Here is an 18,754-nt window from a genome sequence, read left to right on the forward strand (position 1 = left end):
AAATAGAATATTTACAACCAATATTAGTTTTTAGTTTTATGCTGCATGTGTGTGCATGTGGCCCAGGGGTGGGGGTATTGATGAGCAGTGAACCTATATTTCCCTCAGTATAAAAAGCTGAACATTACATACAGGGCTCTACACTAAGATTTTTTAGGAGCACAATGAAAAATGTTGTAGCAGGCTGTTTAAGCCTTAAATAATGCTGAGGGTCCAACATGACCCATTTTTACATTTGAGAACAGTAAAAACACCAAACATTTTTCCTCAACAACCTGTCACACAAGCAGCTCCATGTTGCCCCTGTGTGATGTTCAGGGACAGGTCAGACAGGGAGCTTTGAGGTTGAAGTTTATATGAATGTTGCCCTGTGAGACTGTGACCACATGTCAGCTGTTCTCACCGCGACAAGCGTTTTTTTTTTTTTGATAGCTCCGCGGTAGCCTCGGAGGCCACGTACCACCTAAGGGCTTCCTTCACCTGGGGCAGAGCTCCGTGTGAAACAGTAGGAGAGACACAGCCCGAGACCGTGTACCGGAGGAAGAAGCAGGTCGAACGTGCACGGAAAAAAAGCGCATCGCACCGAATGTGCGCTGCTACGGTGTCGCCTTGGCGTGCATGACGAGCGTCTACCTTGAAAGTAATGTGCGGAAAAGACGTTACATCTGAACGGCCCCGATGTACACAAGCTTTAATCAATGCGGCGGCCAAAATCACCAAACAGGCAGGGGGGGCGGGGCGGGGGGGATACTGCTCACGTTAAACAGCATGCAAAGCGGTGCATGCAGTTTCTGTCCGAGTCGCACTGATGCGACTGAATGCAATTTTTTATTCGCACGGGCTATTATCAACTCGCAAATGCGAGCAAAACTGTCGCACTGTCGAGCCCTGGACTAGTATCTCTGCAGCTTTGTAGTTTAACCTGAGCGAGGTCACAGCTTATTGTCAATATATACACTGATGATGATGATGATGTTGATGTGGTGTGTTGCTGGTTGTGACTCGATCTCAAAGTGACATTTCCCTGTTTTATTCAGCATTCTTTTCGCAGATGTTAAAGGCTTCACAAACCTCTCCACGACGCTGTCCGCGCAGGAGCTGGTGCGAATGTTGAATGAACTCTTTGCACGCTTCGACCGCCTCGCACACGTAAGTCACTTGACCTTTGACCCCCCTATTGTTATTTTTTTTTTAAAGCCTATAGTTTTCTTTTTTTTTTTATTAAGTTAGACTTTTTAGACACTTGATTTAAAACTCCATGTTTGTAGATTTTCCTCTGTTTCTTTCTTTTATTTTGAAGGGTTCATCATGTAGTTCTCCATCTCCTCTCTGGAGCTCTAGTAACAACAGGTCGGTGTCAGCCAATCAGAAGAGAGGAAGCTCTGAGCCTCTCTTCTGATAGGGTGACTGTTTTCTGAGCGATCAAAAAAAATTTGAGCAGATTTCAGAATAAAACACACAAAATCCTGCAAAATTGTGGTGGATCCAGGTGGTGAGGGGGCGGGGCTTTGTTGTGACATCACAAAGTGACAGGAAGTCCTGACGGCTGGTTTTAAGGCTCAGTTTCTGAATGAACATCACACTTTTTTACACAATATGGGACTTTTAATGCGGAATATTTTTTTTATCATTCTAAAATGTACAGGTTTATAAATCTGTATTTAAATTATGGGATCTTTCTGCCATGTTTTTCTTTTCCACTCTCCTTTTTAAAAAGAAAAAACTCTTTTAGAAAAACTCAGACTCTGGTGTTTTTATTTTCCCTCTCAGTGTTGCCATCTCTCATGAACCTAAATAAAGACCCAACACCAGAATGAATAACAGATTGGAAGTTGGTCTGATATTAGATTGAGGTGCGTTTGAGACCGTCACGCTCCGTCAGTCAGGATTTCACACCTGATGCAGAACAGACCTGATGTGAAAATAGATTTCAGTGGCACGTGTGTTATTTTCTTTCTATGTAATTACTGCACTCTAGTGTTTCTGTTTTCAATCAGACATGGTGTCTCTTATTAATAGGCTTGTGGTGTGTGTGTGTGTGTGTGTGTTGCAGGAGCACCATTGTCTACGAATAAAGATCCTGGGAGACTGTTACTACTGTGTGTCGGGTCTTCCTGAGCCCAGACAGGACCACGCCCACTGCTGCGTGGAGATGGGCCTCAGCATGATCAAAACCATCAGGTACTGGTCTCCTCCGTCTCCTCCACACTCTTATAAAAACTGAAAGCAAACAAACAAACGCCCCCCTGTGGTGACGGTGTGTTCATCGGCTTTTTTGTTGTTCTTCCTCCTCCTGGTCGACAAAAGCCCATCGACTCCCTCCCACCTTTTTCTTTCTCACCTCGGCTGAACGCTGCTGTTAACAGTGATGAGTGTGAGATTTATGTTTGTTGATGGAAAAGGAAAAAACGAACTTCCTGTAACAACGGACGTGTGACTTCACCTCCACCAACACCTGTGGTCCAAACGTTTTAATATCTGGAAGCTAGACATGTTTGAACTGAAATTCCCATCATGCTCTTTGTGATCAAACAGGAACAGTGCACCCAGTCGCCACCTTGCTAGTACCAAAGATCCTCTCTTACAACAGGATGTCTCACTACAAGCTGCTCCAATGATATGAAATGGTTCAGCTACACTTCCTGTCCCCTAAAGTGGGCGTGGTCACCCATCCCCCCACCTCATGTTGTAAATGTTTGTGTTGATTTGTAAAAGTTGTCGTAGAGGAAAGTGAGTGATTTTTTTTATATTTTCTTATGAAAACATTAAATATTCACACAGCTAACAGTCATATAACATTACAAAAATGAGTTAATGCGGGCATCCCCGAACGTTAGTTGACGTTACCTAGGAGATCTGTGCCAGAGAGTGTGTTGTTGAGACAGTGACAGGTCGGGAAAAAAGTTCATTTTCTTCTGATTTGTTATTCTGAAATCAAAATGTTCAGAAGAGATGTGTCTTGTGATAAAATGAGTCCAATATTTACTTCAGTAACTCTGGAGCGAAAGAATCGACCACAATCTGAGCTCGCATTCATTGGAGTCAATAGACTCAAGACCTGCTGCTGCTGCTGGGCTCCTAAAGGGGGCGGAGACATGGTCTGATGGTCTCCTAAAGGGGGCGGAGCCATGGTCTGCTGGTCTCCTAAAGTGGGCGGAGTCACGGTCTGCTGGTCTCCTAAAGGGGGCGGAGTCACAGTCTGCAGGTCTCCTAAAGGGGGCGGAGTCACGGTCTGCTGGTCTCCAAAAGGGGTCGGAGTCATAGAGAAACCCATGGAACACAGAGATAGTGGAGCGTCTTGTTTCTAAAACGTCTTTGCTGGTACTGGATTGGACCCGTTTACCTTCAGAACCGCCTGAAGTCTTGGTGTCGTAGCTTCAACAAGAAGCTGAAATGTTCCTCAGCTTCTGGTCCATGTTGACATGAGATCATCCAGCAGCTGCTCCAGATGTGTCGGCTGCATGTGAACGATGATGAAGCTCTACTGGGCTGACATCTGGTCACTGTAGAGTTACTGTTGTCTTTCAATCAGCTCCAACCAGTCTGACCTCTGACCTCTGACCTCTGGGATCAGCAGGTCAGAACTCACTCACTGGATATTTTCTCTTGGAGATCGTTCTCTGTTAAACCCTAGAGATGATTGTGTGAGATCAACAGTTTGTGAAACACTCAGACTCAAGTTCATAAATGTCTTGAGTGTTCGGTTCGGTTACACACACTGCAGGAAAGAGCTATATGGTTAACTCACCAAGCTGGTCATCTGGACCATACAGATCATTTATTATTAGCCTCTAAAACATTACAATTTCCAGACCTTGTGAAATTTAAAACTGGTCATTTTATGTTCAATATAATTAATAACAGTGTTCCAGGAAACATCCAAAGGATATTTTCCAATAGAGAGTTAAACATCCTGTAGCCACAAAAAGCATGTGCATCTCCGTTAGTGGTTTAGCCCTATGGGATGGCTTTGACAAGGCATTAAAACAGAGAGGGGGAACATCACTACTTTCAAACGCAGCTATAAGCAGCTTTTTATTGGCCTGCACCAGAGAAATGAGCTGGATAATGACTAACATGATGTTTCTCCCTGGATTTTTGTCCTTTTGGTTCTTATTAATAACTGTGGATACACGCTTGTAAAATGATAATGCTTGAATGAGACTGCAAAAAAAGAGGCAGGACATTATAAGCTTTGCTTCTGTCTGTCCCTCCTCGTAATGGATTTGTTTTTTGTTTGTTAATATTTCTTTGTTTTGTCTATTGTTTTTTATTATTATTATTATTCTATGTTTGGTACTGCTTGTACTTGAGGAAAATAAAGAAATGAAATTGATGGTTAGGAGGCTGCAGCTTGTTATGACCCTGAACTGAACACTTCCGTTGAGACTGAGTCAGTCTGCAGTAACTGTTGTTGTTTCCTCCATTTAAAGATGTGATTATTTCATAATGGATTTGATCTGATTGGTTCATATCAGAAGAGTGAGTCACACTGAGTCTAGTGGGTTAAGAGTCTGTGAAGAGCTGAACTGTCTTCCTTGTCCAGATGCAGCAGCAGAGCAGCAGGACACTCACTGATTCACTCTGTGACTTTAAAGGAATTGGCTACAAAAAAAGAAAAAAATAGAAAACACACACGTTTCCCCCGAGCTGTTGGACGACACAGCTCTTATCTCTAAATTGCTTTTATCTTGTTTCTCACGCTGCTCGCTGCAGCAGCTCTGAGATCTGAGAGGAGGAATCTTCACCACCATGTTTGCATTTGCAAGAATTTGCCTCCGGCTGCGTCTCTGCAGAATCTCACTGACAAATAATAATAATAATAATGCATCACACGCTGCAGCCGCATCACACTAAGCTGCTGTTTTTTTTTTTTTTTACTGATGGATATGATACGATTTTTAAAATGATACAAGCACAGCTGAATGGATCCTGACAGGAAACTGACAGAGTGATGATGAGCTCATGTGAGAGTCACTCTGCACATACTGAAACTGAAACTGACCAGAGTCACTCTGAGCATGAAAGAGGAAGAGGAGGAGGAGGAGGAGGAGGAGGAGGAGCAGGGATTAGAGGTGGATTTGTGTTGTGTGTTATTATGTGGACATGTCGTACACACTGTGATGCAACACATCTGCAGTGTCTCATCGTCCTGCTGCTGAACGACGATCAGAGACACTGAGGCTCCAGATCATGTGACACAGCTGTGCAGCGTGAGATGCACGAGTCACACAGCGTATAGTAACATTTACTGTAGGTCAGTGAACGCATCACCCAACAGGAAAACATCAAGAGTTTCAAAATAAAGCTTAAAGATTATTACTTAACAAAGAATTTACATGAAACGTTAGTTAGTTAGTTGGCTGGTTGGTGGGTTATTTATTTTTAGTTAGTTGGTTAGTTTATTTGGTTGGTTGGTTGGTCAGTCAGTTGGTTAGTAAGTTTGTTCATTAGTTAGTCAGTTAGTTGGTTGATTAGGTGGTTAGTAAGTTTGTTCATTAGTGAATTAGTCAGTACGTTGGTTAATGGTTGGTTGGTTGGTTAGATGGTTAGTAAGGTTGTTTGTTAATTAGTCAGTAAGTTGGTTAATGGTTGGTTGGTTGGTTGGTTGGTTGGTTGGTTGGTTGGTTGGTTGGTTGGTTAGATGGGTAGTAAGGTTGTTTGTTAATTAGTCAGTAAGTTGGTTAATGGTTGGTTGGTTGGTTGGTTGGTTGGTTGGTTGGTTAGATGGGTAGTAAGGTTGTTTGTTAATTAGTCAGTAAGTTGGTTAGTTAGTTAGTTGATGGGTTGGTCAGATGGTTAGTAAGTTTGTTTGTTAATTAGTCAGTAAGTTGGTTTGATAGTTAGTTGGTGGGTTAGTTGGTTCATTAGTTAGTTGGTAAGATGGTTAGTAAGTTTGTTGGTTAATTAGTCAGTAAGTTGGTTAGATAGTTGATTGGTGGGTTGGTTAATTGGTTCATTAGTTAATTGGTTATATGGTTAGTAAGCTTGTTTGTTAGTTGGTTGGTTGGTTAGTTGGTAAGATGGTTAGTAAGTTTGTTTGTAAATTAGATAGCAAATTGGTTAGTTAGTTAATTGGTGGGTTGATTAGTTGGTTCATTAGTTAGTTGGTTAGATGGTTAGTAAGTTTGTCAGTTAGTTGGTTGGTTGATTGGTTCATTAGTTGGTTCGATGGTTTGTAAGTTTGTTCGTTAGTTAGTTGGTCGGTAAGTTGGTTAGTTGGTTGGTTAGTTATTTCTTTTTTTTATTGTGAACATGTAAAAGAAAAAGATGAAATGAGGAGAAAAATCTGATCAAACAGTACCACAAAGAAACACACAAGTCCAAAGACATTAACGAGTGGAAAACAAAACAAAAACAAAACAACATCATTCCTCTGTTCTAGTTCTTAGACTTCTAATACTGAAAATAATCGTAATACTGAAAGTAAATAACAAGCCCAAAGGAGTAGTAAGAAGTGTAAAACCTCTCACCTCCTCTCTCTAAGTATCAGTCTCATGTCAGTGCTGTGAGCGGCCGTCAGCTCTGGGACTGTTGATGTATTTATTGACTTTTAAATGAGCTGTTTCTCAGACGGAGACGACTCAGACAGGAACCTGTTTCCTCTGTCATGGTGTGAAGTGGTCTTAGACCTGGATTAGTCACTGGATGAATTGAGCTGAGATTACTGGAGCTAATCCAGGTTTAAAGTGAAATCTGGTTTAACTTCAGATTAAAGTTGTTTGTTAAAGAAACACATGGATCAGCTGGAGACTGTGAAGTGACCCAGTGCAGCGTGAATTCAAATGGGTTTTTGAGATTCTTTTTGACCATATAAAGTGAAAAATGAGGTGGAAAGAGGACAAAGTGTTACAGTACCAGTGTGGTCTGTGTAGTTTCAGTCTTCTCTGGGTCTGTTCCAGTTTTTAGAGTCGGCCTCAGTCCGGCCCATTCAGACTGACACAGGTGAATTTTAGATTTGAGAAGAATCATTTCTATGACTCTGTAGTTTAGATGTTTATAAACCTGTGATTAACTCTTTACTCGTCTTATGTCACTGTTGACTTTACAGTAGTGTTGTTGTACTTAAAGGGATAGTTCAACATTTTGGTAAATTGTCTCATTGCCATAATCCCTATAGTCATAGCAGTAGGTTCGTTACCTTCAATTGTCGGTGCAAGATATTTTTAGAACGGCGGAGCAGAGCCGTGAGCTGCTCAGAGCTACGCTACGGAGGCTCATGGGATTTCTTGGTTTCCCTCATCAAACTCATCAAATACACAATCCAACAACTCCACAACGCTCTGGTGGACAAGTTGTGACCTGCACATTCACCACGCTATGAGATAATAACACAACGTTACCAGCCAGAGTTGTTTTAGAGGGAAATTCATGCAAAACCACTGATGCACGTTCCTGCCGGGGGCAGTTTTTCATCAAGCAGTCTCTGCATTTCCCTCTAAAACAACTCTGTCTGGTAACGTTGTGTTATTATCTCATAGCATGGTGAATGTGCAGGTCACAACTTGTCCACCAGAGCGTTGTGGAGTTGTTGGATTGTGTATTTGATGAGTTTGATGAGGGAAACCAAGAAATCCCATTAGCCTCCGTAGCGTAGCTCTGAGCAGCTCACGGCTCTGCTCCGCCGTTCTAAAAACAGCTTGCACCGACAATTAAAGGTAACAAACCTACTGCTATGACTATAGGGATTATGGCAGGCGCGTAGGCAGGAGTGGGCCTGGCCGGGCCAGTGCCGCCCAGATGAATCACTGGCCCGCCCGTCCACGTTTCATAAGAAGAAAAAATTAATTTAATTAAATTAACTGCAGTTAATCGAACGTTTTCAATGGGAGTTGTTCTATGAAATATAAACAAACAAAGCCGACAGACATGTAGCGGATCTCTGTTTAACGTTGGTGCAGCCAACAAGGGAGAGAGGAGGTGAAAGGAGACAATGTTACCTGTTGTATACTGGACTCAGCCATGTAGCACAATCGCTAAATCACAGAGACCGGTGAGTAACGAGTCAAAAAGCTGCAGACACTGATAACTGATCACTGCCTGAAGAGTTTGAAAGTAGCCTCTAACTTAATGAACGCAGCTCAAACAGACCCGGTGCTTCAGCATGGTGACGCTTTGATAAACAGCTGATCCGCGCTGGCAGTATCCTCCTCCTATCTATTAGCCGGTCGCTACCGGAGCTTAATTAAAAAAAAAAGAAAAAAAAAGCGCTCCTCGCGGTGGAGCGGAGTTTCCTGTATTACAGCTGATCAGCTGACATGTGGTCAAGACGTAGCTACAGACCTGTCACAGTCACAGGTGCATTTCATTTTTATAGGACTTCAACACTTTTAACACTGTAAAGCACTTTGTGTTGCATTTTTATATGTATGAAAGGTGCTATACAAATAAATAAAGTTTGAAGTAAAGTTCAAGCTCAGAGCTGTCTGTCTTCAGACTGTCCTGACCTGTCCCTGAACATCACACAGGGACAGCATGGAGCTGCCTGTGTGATTGGTTACTGAGTTTTATTGTTTATAGGTACAGTTAAATACAGTTTATCATCATAGTGGCAGGAAAGATCATTTCATCTGTATCAAATATTGTGTCAAGAGCAAGTTACAAAAAAAAAGAGAAAAAAGTTGTGCAATAAAATGGTGATGTGCGCTATATGGAATGCACTGTCCTTCTGAGAAAAGATGGCCCATCCAATTTTGTACTGGCCCACCCAAAATCAAAATTCTGCCTACGCCACTGGATTATGGCAATGGGCCAATTTGCCAAAATGTTGAACTATCCCTTTAAGACCAGTCCTGAGACCACATTTTCTATATTTTAGATCAAATCATCTTTTCTTTTCAATTAATTTTAAAATATGAAGCCACATGATTACTATGAGGACTGGTATTGAACACAGTAATGGGCTTGCATTGGTTTGGTCTGGGTCTGGGACTTGGTCTTGACTCAGTCTTGGGTTATAGGCGTCTCGACCACTTCACTTCACAGTTTTGTGCGTCTTGTTCTTTGAGTTTCCATCAGTCAGTCAGTCAGTCAGGACGTTAATCTTTCCCCTGTAAGGTATCACATCACCACCACCATCATCATCGTCGTCGTCATGACTAGCTGCACTCTTTGTTTCCAGCCCCTCGGTGTCGTTCACCAGTCGACTGCACATGTCACAAACTTCCCAGGATGCCTTTCACCTTGAATCCATCGCTGCCCGTTATGAAGCATGAAATGAGGCTGGGAGGCTCCGTCTGCTCTTCACACACTCGCTCTTAATCAGCGTCGGGCTTGTCCTGCGTTTCCATTGTGCTCGCATATAATTAAGTATGAAATGAAAAACAAATTTATGAACGAGTGTGAAAAGTCGTTTCTCTCCTTCTTTCTCTGGAACCGGCCGATAGGCGTGAAATGTATTGTGTTCATTTCATGGTGAGTTTGTGAACGACGTCGGTCTGTCGGTGTTATCTGTGTTATCTGTGTTCTGTTTCGCCAAAGGTCAATTTCATGTATATTAATTTGCAGAATTAATGCACACACACACACTCATACTTGTAGACACTGACCTGAAGTTACCTCTGGAACATTTCAGCCTTTTAACTCAACAGCACAAAACTTAAAGCTTCTTATTTTTCTCTGTTTTATTTTGAAGGGCTGATCCATGAGAAGATCTAAAAGCCATCTCAGTGTAGTTTTCCATCTCCTCTCTCAGCTTCTCTCTGGAGCTATAGTACCAACAGGTCGGTGTCAGCCAATCAGAAGAGAGGAGGAGGCTCTGAGCCTCTCTTCTGACAATAAAAATCCAAAAAAAAAAAAAAAAATAGAGCAGATTTCAGAATAAAACACTCAGAGAAACCAAATCCTGCAAAGTGTTGGTTGGATGGTGGGTCCAGGTGGTGGTGACTGCTTTGTGTGACATCACAAAATGACAGGAAGTCCTGGCAGCTCATTTTTATGAATGAAAATCACACGTTTTCACAATACGCGACTTTACATAATAAGAATTTTTTTTTTTCATTAATCTAATGTAAAATACTACGACGGAGTATTAGGGCCACATTGACAAATAAAAAAACCACAAACTTCAAGAATAAAGTCGTAAATTTACGACTTTATTCTCATAATGTTATGACTTTTTTCTCGTATAAAATGTACGACTTTATTCTCGTAACTTTACGACTTTATTCTCATAATGTTATGACTTTTTTCTTGTCAATTTATGACTTTATTCTCGTAAATTTACGACTCTATTCTCAAAAAACAAAAACAAAACACAGACTTTGAGAATAGAGTATAAATTTACGAGAATAAAGTCGTAAATTTACGACTCTATTCTCAAAGTCTGTGTTTTTTTTTTCTCAATGTGCCCCATATACTCGTAAAATACACATTTTTATACATATTCTAAAGCAGATTTTTTTCAGATTTTTTCTAAAATATACACATTGATCATTTTTGTATGTTCATTATCATTAATGGGGGACTAAGATTTATTTGTCATTTTTAATGCACAATGACAAATAAATCTCAATCCCCCATTAAATTGACACTGTGAATATTAGTATTAACATTAATGGACCATTTCAATGTTTTCTATCATTGATGACTGATAGTTGTGGCTCAGTCTCTTCTTCCTTCAGGAGTTAGACTGGACGAACAGATGAGAGAACTTCCTGTTGCAGCGTCTCTCTCTCTAAACCTTCTGTCCTGTTTCCTGCAGATACGTCAGATCGCGTACGAAACACGACATCGACATGCGGATCGGGATCCACTCGGGCTCGGTGCTGTGCGGCGTGCTGGGACTCAGGAAGTGGCAGTTTGACGTCTGGTCCTGGGACGTGGACATCGCCAACAAGCTGGAGTCTGGAGGGATCCCCGGGTGAGTGGACGAGATGCTCCTCTTTCTCCTCCTCCTCCTCCTCTACTCCTCCTCTCGGCTGGTAGACAAGCAGTGGGGAGGTGGAGGGGAGGTGGAGGGGAGGGAGGGGGAATTATGTAAGTAAAGAGAAACGATATAAATTGTCTCTTGTAGAAGAAGACGTTTCTGCCTCAGAGCGCGACCACGAAAAAAAAAAAATCTATCAGTGGAGAGATAATTTCAGTGTGTGTGTGTGTGATGTGCAGATGGGAATACATTTGCGTCTGTTGGGGCAGTTTAGCACATGCTAATGGGATGTTTTCCTGTCATCACTTTCAAGTATTTTTCTGCCAAATTATCTCTGTGTTTTTTTGTTTTTTTTGTGTGTGTGTTTTTTTTTCCTCCACCCTGATGTTCCTGTTTGGCCTGGAGAGGCCGGGCCGGATTAGTTCTCTGACTGCCGCCTTTAAATATCCTGCCAGCATCTGTTGTGGAGCCGCTCTGGTGTGACCCCGACCTGGGCTCCGCATTCAGCTCCGTTACATAACACAGATGGATGAAGCTGCAGTTCATCTGCACTGTCTGTCTGTCTGATGAGTGTGTGTGTGTGTGATGTCACCCCATCCAACACTTGGGACACTGTCGAGGAACATGTGCAGGACCTTATTTATACAGTACATGAATATGAAGTGACTTAAAGCTCCAGAGTTTATCTATATATACAGTATATATATATATATATATATATCAGGGGTCGCGTTAACCGGATATTTTCCGTCATTGACCGTTTTTTTAAAACGGTGACGGAAAAATTTTGAGGCCATCCGTCATTTTGACAGATTGCAATTCACAGCCATGGCCATCTGGCCATGTGCATTTGTTTACAATGAAGCCGGCGGATAATCAATAAATGGAGCGGTGGATAACGATATAAAACATATACAATGTCTCAAAGTCACTATGGTGAGAATTAGATTTAAAAAACAAAACAAACTCACAGCTGGCTGGTGCGCTCAGTAGAACGCTGTAGTACATACCCCAGGCCTGTGTGGAGCGTGTGTGGCGCTGTAGCGCTGCCACACATAAACACCAACAACAGAGAAGAAGACAGAAAGCTTCCCCGCAGTATTCAAACTCCAAACATTACAAGTGGATTAAATGTTGATGGGAGTCGTGTCAGTGCAAATATGACGGTCGATAATGATTTAACGGGCGAGATTCAGCTGCAGTGTCCGAGGGACCGACAGTAGTCAGCTGTTGAGTTACGTAGCTGTAGCTACACAGCGGTGTGTCTCGGTACAGGTAGAGCGGTGGGGGCAGGACATCACCGTTTCACACACTCGCCGCGCACAACTCTTCTAAAGGTAACGTTAAGCCCTATTTTAATGTATTCTGCCCGCCGTGGCATTGTTTATAACACTTAAAGCTGAGTGGGTCTTGTCCTGTCTGAATTTGTGCTGCATCTGGCTGTGTGGTCTATAGCTTCAGTTGTTTCAGTGATGCGCAGTGGCTGCGTGCGTGCGTAAAAGAGAGATGAGAGGCACAGAGAGAGAGAGAGAGAGAGAGCTAACGCCGGTGCACTATGCGGTGCCTATGTGAAAACGTGCTCCTTTGGATGTTTTGGTATAACACATGGGTTAGCATGTTGATTGTTGACAGAAAACTGATGTCATCATCAGGTATTTACGTTGTATTTAGATGTTGAGAGGCAGAAAGTGACCCCCGCATTCACTGACTGACCCCACAGTTAGATGTGCTCTGACGCAGACTCTGCTCCGGAGCATTCTCTCTGTTCAATTTGTTTGGACTTGATATGAATTAAACATGAATTAAAATTGAATGCTATTGAATATGGCATTCTTATCATTTAAAAAAATAAATAAAGTGACCGGTAAAAATAGATTATGACGGAATTTTTATGACCCCGTCAGTCAAAATGACCGGCGACGAAAAAGTCTAGCGCAACCTCTGATATATATATATATATATATGTATATTTCCCCTGTGTTTTATTTTCAAGTGTTGATCTATTAGAATATCTAAAAAAAGGAGCTCTAGAAACAACAGGTCGGTGTCAGCCAATCAGAAGAGAGGAGGAGGCTTTGCACCTCTCTTCCGATTGGCTGACTGTTTCCTTAAGTGAGCCAAAGAGATTTCAGAATAAAACACTCAGGGAAACCAAAAACTGCAAAGCTGTTGGAAGGTGGGTCCAGGTGGTGAGGGGGCGGGGCTTAGTTGTGACATCACAAAGTGACAGGAAGTCCTGACGGCTGGTTTTAAGGCTCAGTTTCTGAATACAGGCTGTGTGCATTTCTCTTTCTCTTTCTCTACTTTCACAGTATTAATATAGAACCTAGAGCTGCTTTATAATCACACTACACATGGACATCTACCTTTATACTGTATGGAGCTTTAACACAAACATCTACCTTTATACTGTATGGAGCTGAAGGAGCTGTAATATAATCATCTTCCTCTCCAGGAGGATCCACATCTCCAAAGCTGCTCTGGACTGTTTAAACGGAGACTACGAGGTGGAGGAGGGCCACGGGAAGGACCGCAACGACTTCCTCCGGCGCCACAACATCGAGACGTACCTCATCAAGCAGCCGGAGGAGAGTCTGCTCACGCTGCCCGAGGACATCATGAAGGAGGCGGCCAGCTCGGCCGACCGCCGCGCCAGCAGCGCCACCTTCAACGAGGCGTCGTGGAGCCCCGAGCTTCCCTTCGACAACATCGTGGGGAAGCAGAACGTAAGTCCCGCCGCCGCCGCCGCCGCCGCTCGTGACTGGACTCAAGTCGTTTTTGTCGTGCACTGAGAGAACGTCTGTCTGACTGGAGAACCTGCTCTGCAGCTGAGGATTAAAACCTAGACGTAGAAATCTGCATTTTAACACTTTAAAGTTGCACTTTCACACAGATTTGATATTTTAAACATTAATCAGATCTTAAATCTTTCATCTTTAATCCTCACCGTGAACAGGTTTGTTGAGACGGACGCTTTCTTACATTGTGCGGGATCTTCTCACTTGTCTTTGTCTGTTTGTTGGTTTTTATTTTTGTTTTGTTTTGTTTTGTTTTATTCTTTTCTTGGGAATGACTGGACGGCTTCCGGCGGAGAGAGACTGTGTTACCGTGGTAACGCGCCACTGTCACCCACCCATCAGCCTGTCTGCCTGTCAGTCAGTCAGTCAGTCAGGATGATGAGCTTCTTGTCGATTGTGTTCCTCATTGAAACCTCCTCCTCGTTCCCGCCTCGTGTGTCTGTGCTGCGGCCTCCACAGGCGCCATGACCACATCCCTCTTTTGTCTTCATCAATGCTTCTTTTTTTGTTTTGTCCCTTTTTTTTTAAGCTCAGTGTGTAGAGAGGAGGACGTGAGGGATGCAGCCACATGTTTTATATTATCATTATGTTTTTATGTCCTTAGTTTAGTTTTAACTCAGTTTAGTCTCAGACTCTGGACCCACTGAGGACTTACAGCTCTGGAAAAAACGAAGAGACCACTTCAAAATGATCAGTTTCTCTGGTTTTACTATTTACAGGTTTGTGTTTGAGGATTTTTGTTTTATTCTATTAACTGCTGACACCATTTCTCCAAAATCTGAAATAAAAATGTTGTCATTTAAAGCATTTATTGACAGAAAGTTGGGTAAAACTTTATAATAAGTACACACTATTAAGCATGAATAAATACAGAATTTTTCATTTATAACCCATGAATACTCATTAATATGTAGTTTATAAATACTGTTAGTGTTTATAAACTACATACTAATGAGTATTCATGTGTTATAAATGATGAATTCAGTATAATACTTAACTGACCCTTAATAGTGTGGACTTTATAAAGTGTTACTAGAAATTGCAACTGGTCAAAATAACAAAAAAGATGCAGAGTTTTCCAACCTGGAATAATAATAATGCGAAAGAAAACAAGTTCATATTCATTTTTAAACAGCACATCACCTGATCAGTGCCTCGTTAAGTAGAGGGAGGTGTGCTTGTGTTCTGTGCTTGAGATTCAGATTCATTTATTAAGAACTGCACAACAGAGTCGGCAGAATCTGCTTTCAGTACAGCATTATATAGCACATAGTTCTGTGTTGGCAGGAGACAGACAGTGCATCAGACATGTTGTGGAAGTTTTTAGCTGTTTGCTGTTGGTGAATAATGAAATAGAGACTACTGCCGGCCGACAAGTTTTTATTTCCTTGCAAAGAAAGGTCAGTCCTCATCCGAGCGCCCCCTAAGGTGTATACTCAGACAGTGTTTTCAACACTCTTTTGCCTGTTGTAGGTATCGGCACCGACCCCCGAGGATGTGTTTCACACCTGGGGCATCCTGCAGGGTGAAGAGGTCTGGGTTAAAATACACAAATGGGTAACAAACAAAAGGAGATCTAAAGGTAAAGGTAAAGGTACTTTATTAGTCACATATACAGCTAGTACAGTGAAATTCTTTCTCTGCATTTAACCCATCCCTGAGGAGCAGTGGGCAGCCGCGGTGCTGATATCTTGGGGGGAAAGCAGGGGGTGGGGACGTCTCAAGTGATTAAAACAAAGGAATATTCAAATTTACCGTTACAGACATTACACACAAACAGTACATTCAACATAGACAACGGTTGTTTTCCAGGTGAGTGGAGTTCAGTGGGAAGAAAGCGGAGACACTGGAATCAAATGGCTGACAAACATGTAGAGAAGATGATTTATTGGGAACAATTTTGAAGTGGTCTCTTATTTTTTCTCCAGAGCTGTATGTCTCCTCATTCTTAATTCTTGGTTTATTTTGTAATAATCTCCCAGTAGATTAGGGGGTGGGGTGGAGGGGTGGGGGGTCGACTGTGTGTGGTTCTCCAGGCTCATGGTCGGCAGCGTCATTTATTCAGTTTCCTGGGCGTCGATCCAGAAACATGTCGGTCCCACAGCGGCTCAGCCACAAGTCACTCACAGACCGACCGACCCCTCCTCCACCCCCCTCCACCACCCCACAGTCTCAGACATGTCATCATACATAATATCTCAGGCAGGAGGGAGGGATGGGGGAGGGAGGGGGGGGGGCAGAGATGCATATTCAGGCCTCATTTGCATCCCAAGATCCCCAGATGGGTTTGAGGGGACGGGCGGTTGGAGGACACCCAGCTCCAAAACTAAACAACTACCACCCCCAGCCCCCCCCCCCCCCCGGCCGGGACTCAGTGTTCCTCCTCCAGAACCAGAACTCTGGACAAGCTGCTCCTCCTGCTCCTCCTCCTCCTCCAGGCTGTTCTGGTCCCAGCTGAACCATTAGCTTGGTTTGTTTATGAGCCGCGGATGGAGACAGAGATGATGCTGGTTCAGGAGGAGCGAGGGGGGGTGGGGGAGGGGTGGGGTGTGTGTGTGTGTGGGGGGGGGGGTCCTGAGCTCAGAGAGGAGGAAGATTCGTGATCAAATCGGTGTGAGGTCAGAATAAACCTGCAGAGCTCCATGAGTTCAGCTCCATCCGGCAGAGGAGGGGATGTTCAGAGGGTTAACGTGACGTCACATGAGTCTTTCATCTGGAGACTGAGCCTTAAAGGACAATTCTGGGCAAATTCAACTCTTGGCTGTATTTTACTTTTAACATTTTAGGTCTAAAAGAAGGAATCTGAAGATTTTCAGTTTAATGGCTCCTGTTTTGCGGTAGTTGTGTCTGTCCCCGCATCGCCACAGCAACAATGAATGGGAGCGGATGGAAGTTCCGCTGCTTAGGCTGTTTACATCCCTCAAAACCGCATTTTTTTTCCACAGACAGCGTCAGATGGCGACTCAAACATGCACCCAGAAGTTTATTTACTTCAAGCAAGCCGACATGCTTGTAAAACTAGATCTAATTCAAAGTCTCCCGGAGTCTCGGTGTGTTCACGTGCAGTCGGAAGCTCCCGTTTGTGTCATAAACACAGGAATACAGGGAATTACAGGGGTGTAAACAGCCTATGCCGCGGAACTTCCATCCACTCCCATTCATGATGGTGATGCGGGGACAGACACAACTGACAGAAACTATTGCTGCAGTCAAGTTCAAACCACTGCAGTGCGTTGTTTCCCCTCTCCCCCGGTCACCAGATATTAGCCACGCGCTAACCTCGGCCCTGCTCCAGCTCTGTGGCTCTGGTACCCCGACACTCATTCACACAGTCTCTACCATGTAGTAGCAGGAGGAAGTGAAGCAGATAAATCTGTACACATGTGCGCTCACTCACCCATAAAGGGTTTTTTTTAAGATTCTGAGATAAAAACTCAGAAATTCTGACTTTTTTCTCAGGAATTCTGAGTTTTTATCTCAGAGTCTTAAAAAAAACATCTCCGTTGTTGGCTGTAATGCTCTTCCGTATTGTGCAGAAAGCTCAAAGGTGTGTGTCCAGGAGAAAATGAACTCCTACAGCTTACAAACTCATCTCCTCCTGTGCAGATCCTGGTTTTGTTTCTGCTTTTTGTCGAGACGTTTCTGAGAGTCACAGCGAAGTCTCACATATAATCCACAATGATTGTTGTAGCTGCAGCTCAGTGGGAACTGGACACCTGGATGAAATGTTACTGACTTTGTGGTTGGTGAGAGAACGGTAAGCGGAGCAACAGGCAAAAACACAAAATCAAAACATAAACATGATTTGCTGCTACAGATAAAATGTTGAAATGTGAATATTTTGGCTGAACTATTGTTGTTCTTAGATCAGTTTTTCACATTAACATGACTCCTTTATAATCATGTTAATGTTGCCGTACGATCCTCTCCTACTGTACATAGAGCTCCTTTAAACATAAAGACATTAAAACAGATCTGACACACTGACAGTTTCAACATGCTGCAGTGTTTCTGTGCGTCGTCCTGCAGCTGTGAGCCGACGCTGAACTCTGCGTTACCTCTCGTGTTTGCACTGCAATCACATGCACGTGCACATGGACTTGGACGTGGACGTGCACGTGCAGCGAACCTGTCAGGAGCTCACAGCGTTTGACTGCTCGGATTCAGAGGAATGTTCTTTCTGGAAAAGTGCCACTTCTTTGTCTGTGGCACAATGAGAGGCTGTCACAGCTGGCTGCTATCAAAGCACCGCTCTCTGCTCATCAAAGGCTCCTCCAGGAGTTCTGAAGTGTCTTTTCTCTGTCGTCGCGTGGCTCCGCCTGCAGCTCAACTTCTTCTTCTCCTGTGGTGGTGGTGGTTTCGCCTGGTCTCAGTCACTTTTCAGCATCACTGGATCCAGGACAAGGTGGAATATTAGGAGGAAATAACAGAGGCAGCGGAGTGTGTGAAGGACAGGGAGTGTGTGTGTGTGGTTCATTTATACATGAGAGTGTGAAAGTGTCAACAGAGACTCTTTGACCGTCACTGCACCAGTTTGTCAGAGCTCAGCAACAACCTGACATCAAAACATGATCATTTATAATGTTGAATAATAATTTTTAATAGGGCCGGGACTTTAACGCGTTATTTACGATTAATTAATTACACAAAAATTAACGCATTTTTAATCGCAAATTCAATTTATTATTTTTTTCCCCCAATTTTTTTCAATTTTTTTTTTTCTCACGTGTGTCTACGTGCGGTGCGCCCGCACATGAGAGAGGCGGCAGTTTGAGAGGCTGACTGGCGGAGATGAGAGCTGGTGAAACGCTAGCATGGTCATTTAAAACACCATCTCTGATCTCTGCCTGCACATAGATACACAGACACGGGTGCACGCTAAATGCGCTATATATCGCTAATTGCTCAGCTGCAGCGCTATATCTATGACCTGTCACTGTCACAGGTGCAGCTCATCTCATTATGATAGGACTTCACCCTCAGAGCTGTCTGTCTTCAGACTGTCCTGACCTGTCCCTGAACATCACACAGGGACAACATAGAGCTGCCTGTGTGATTGGTTACTGAGTTTTATTAATGTTTACATCAA

At 43.2% G+C, this 18,754-nt stretch overlaps 1 protein-coding gene across 1 annotated transcript in view; it reads left to right on the forward strand.

Annotated features, from left to right (window-relative positions):
* The window catches only part of adcy8 (adenylate cyclase 8 (brain)), a 144,571-nt gene that overhangs the window by 64,163 nt on the left and 61,654 nt on the right, over window positions 1-18,754 (forward strand). Inside the window, exons 6-9 of the mRNA XM_085804555.1 lie at window positions 1,038-1,149; window positions 2,054-2,181; window positions 10,703-10,861; window positions 13,323-13,593. Coding sequence (XP_085660681.1) covers window positions 1,038-1,149; window positions 2,054-2,181; window positions 10,703-10,861; window positions 13,323-13,593 — 670 coding nt within the window. The remainder of the gene's footprint in view (window positions 1-1,037; window positions 1,150-2,053; window positions 2,182-10,702; window positions 10,862-13,322; window positions 13,594-18,754) is intronic.

This window comes from Trachurus japonicus, chromosome 17 (assembly GCF_045865225.1).
Source record: "Trachurus japonicus isolate A0001 chromosome 17, Traja_1.0".
In the NCBI taxonomy this organism is placed as follows: Eukaryota; Metazoa; Chordata; class Actinopteri; order Carangiformes; family Carangidae; genus Trachurus; species Trachurus japonicus.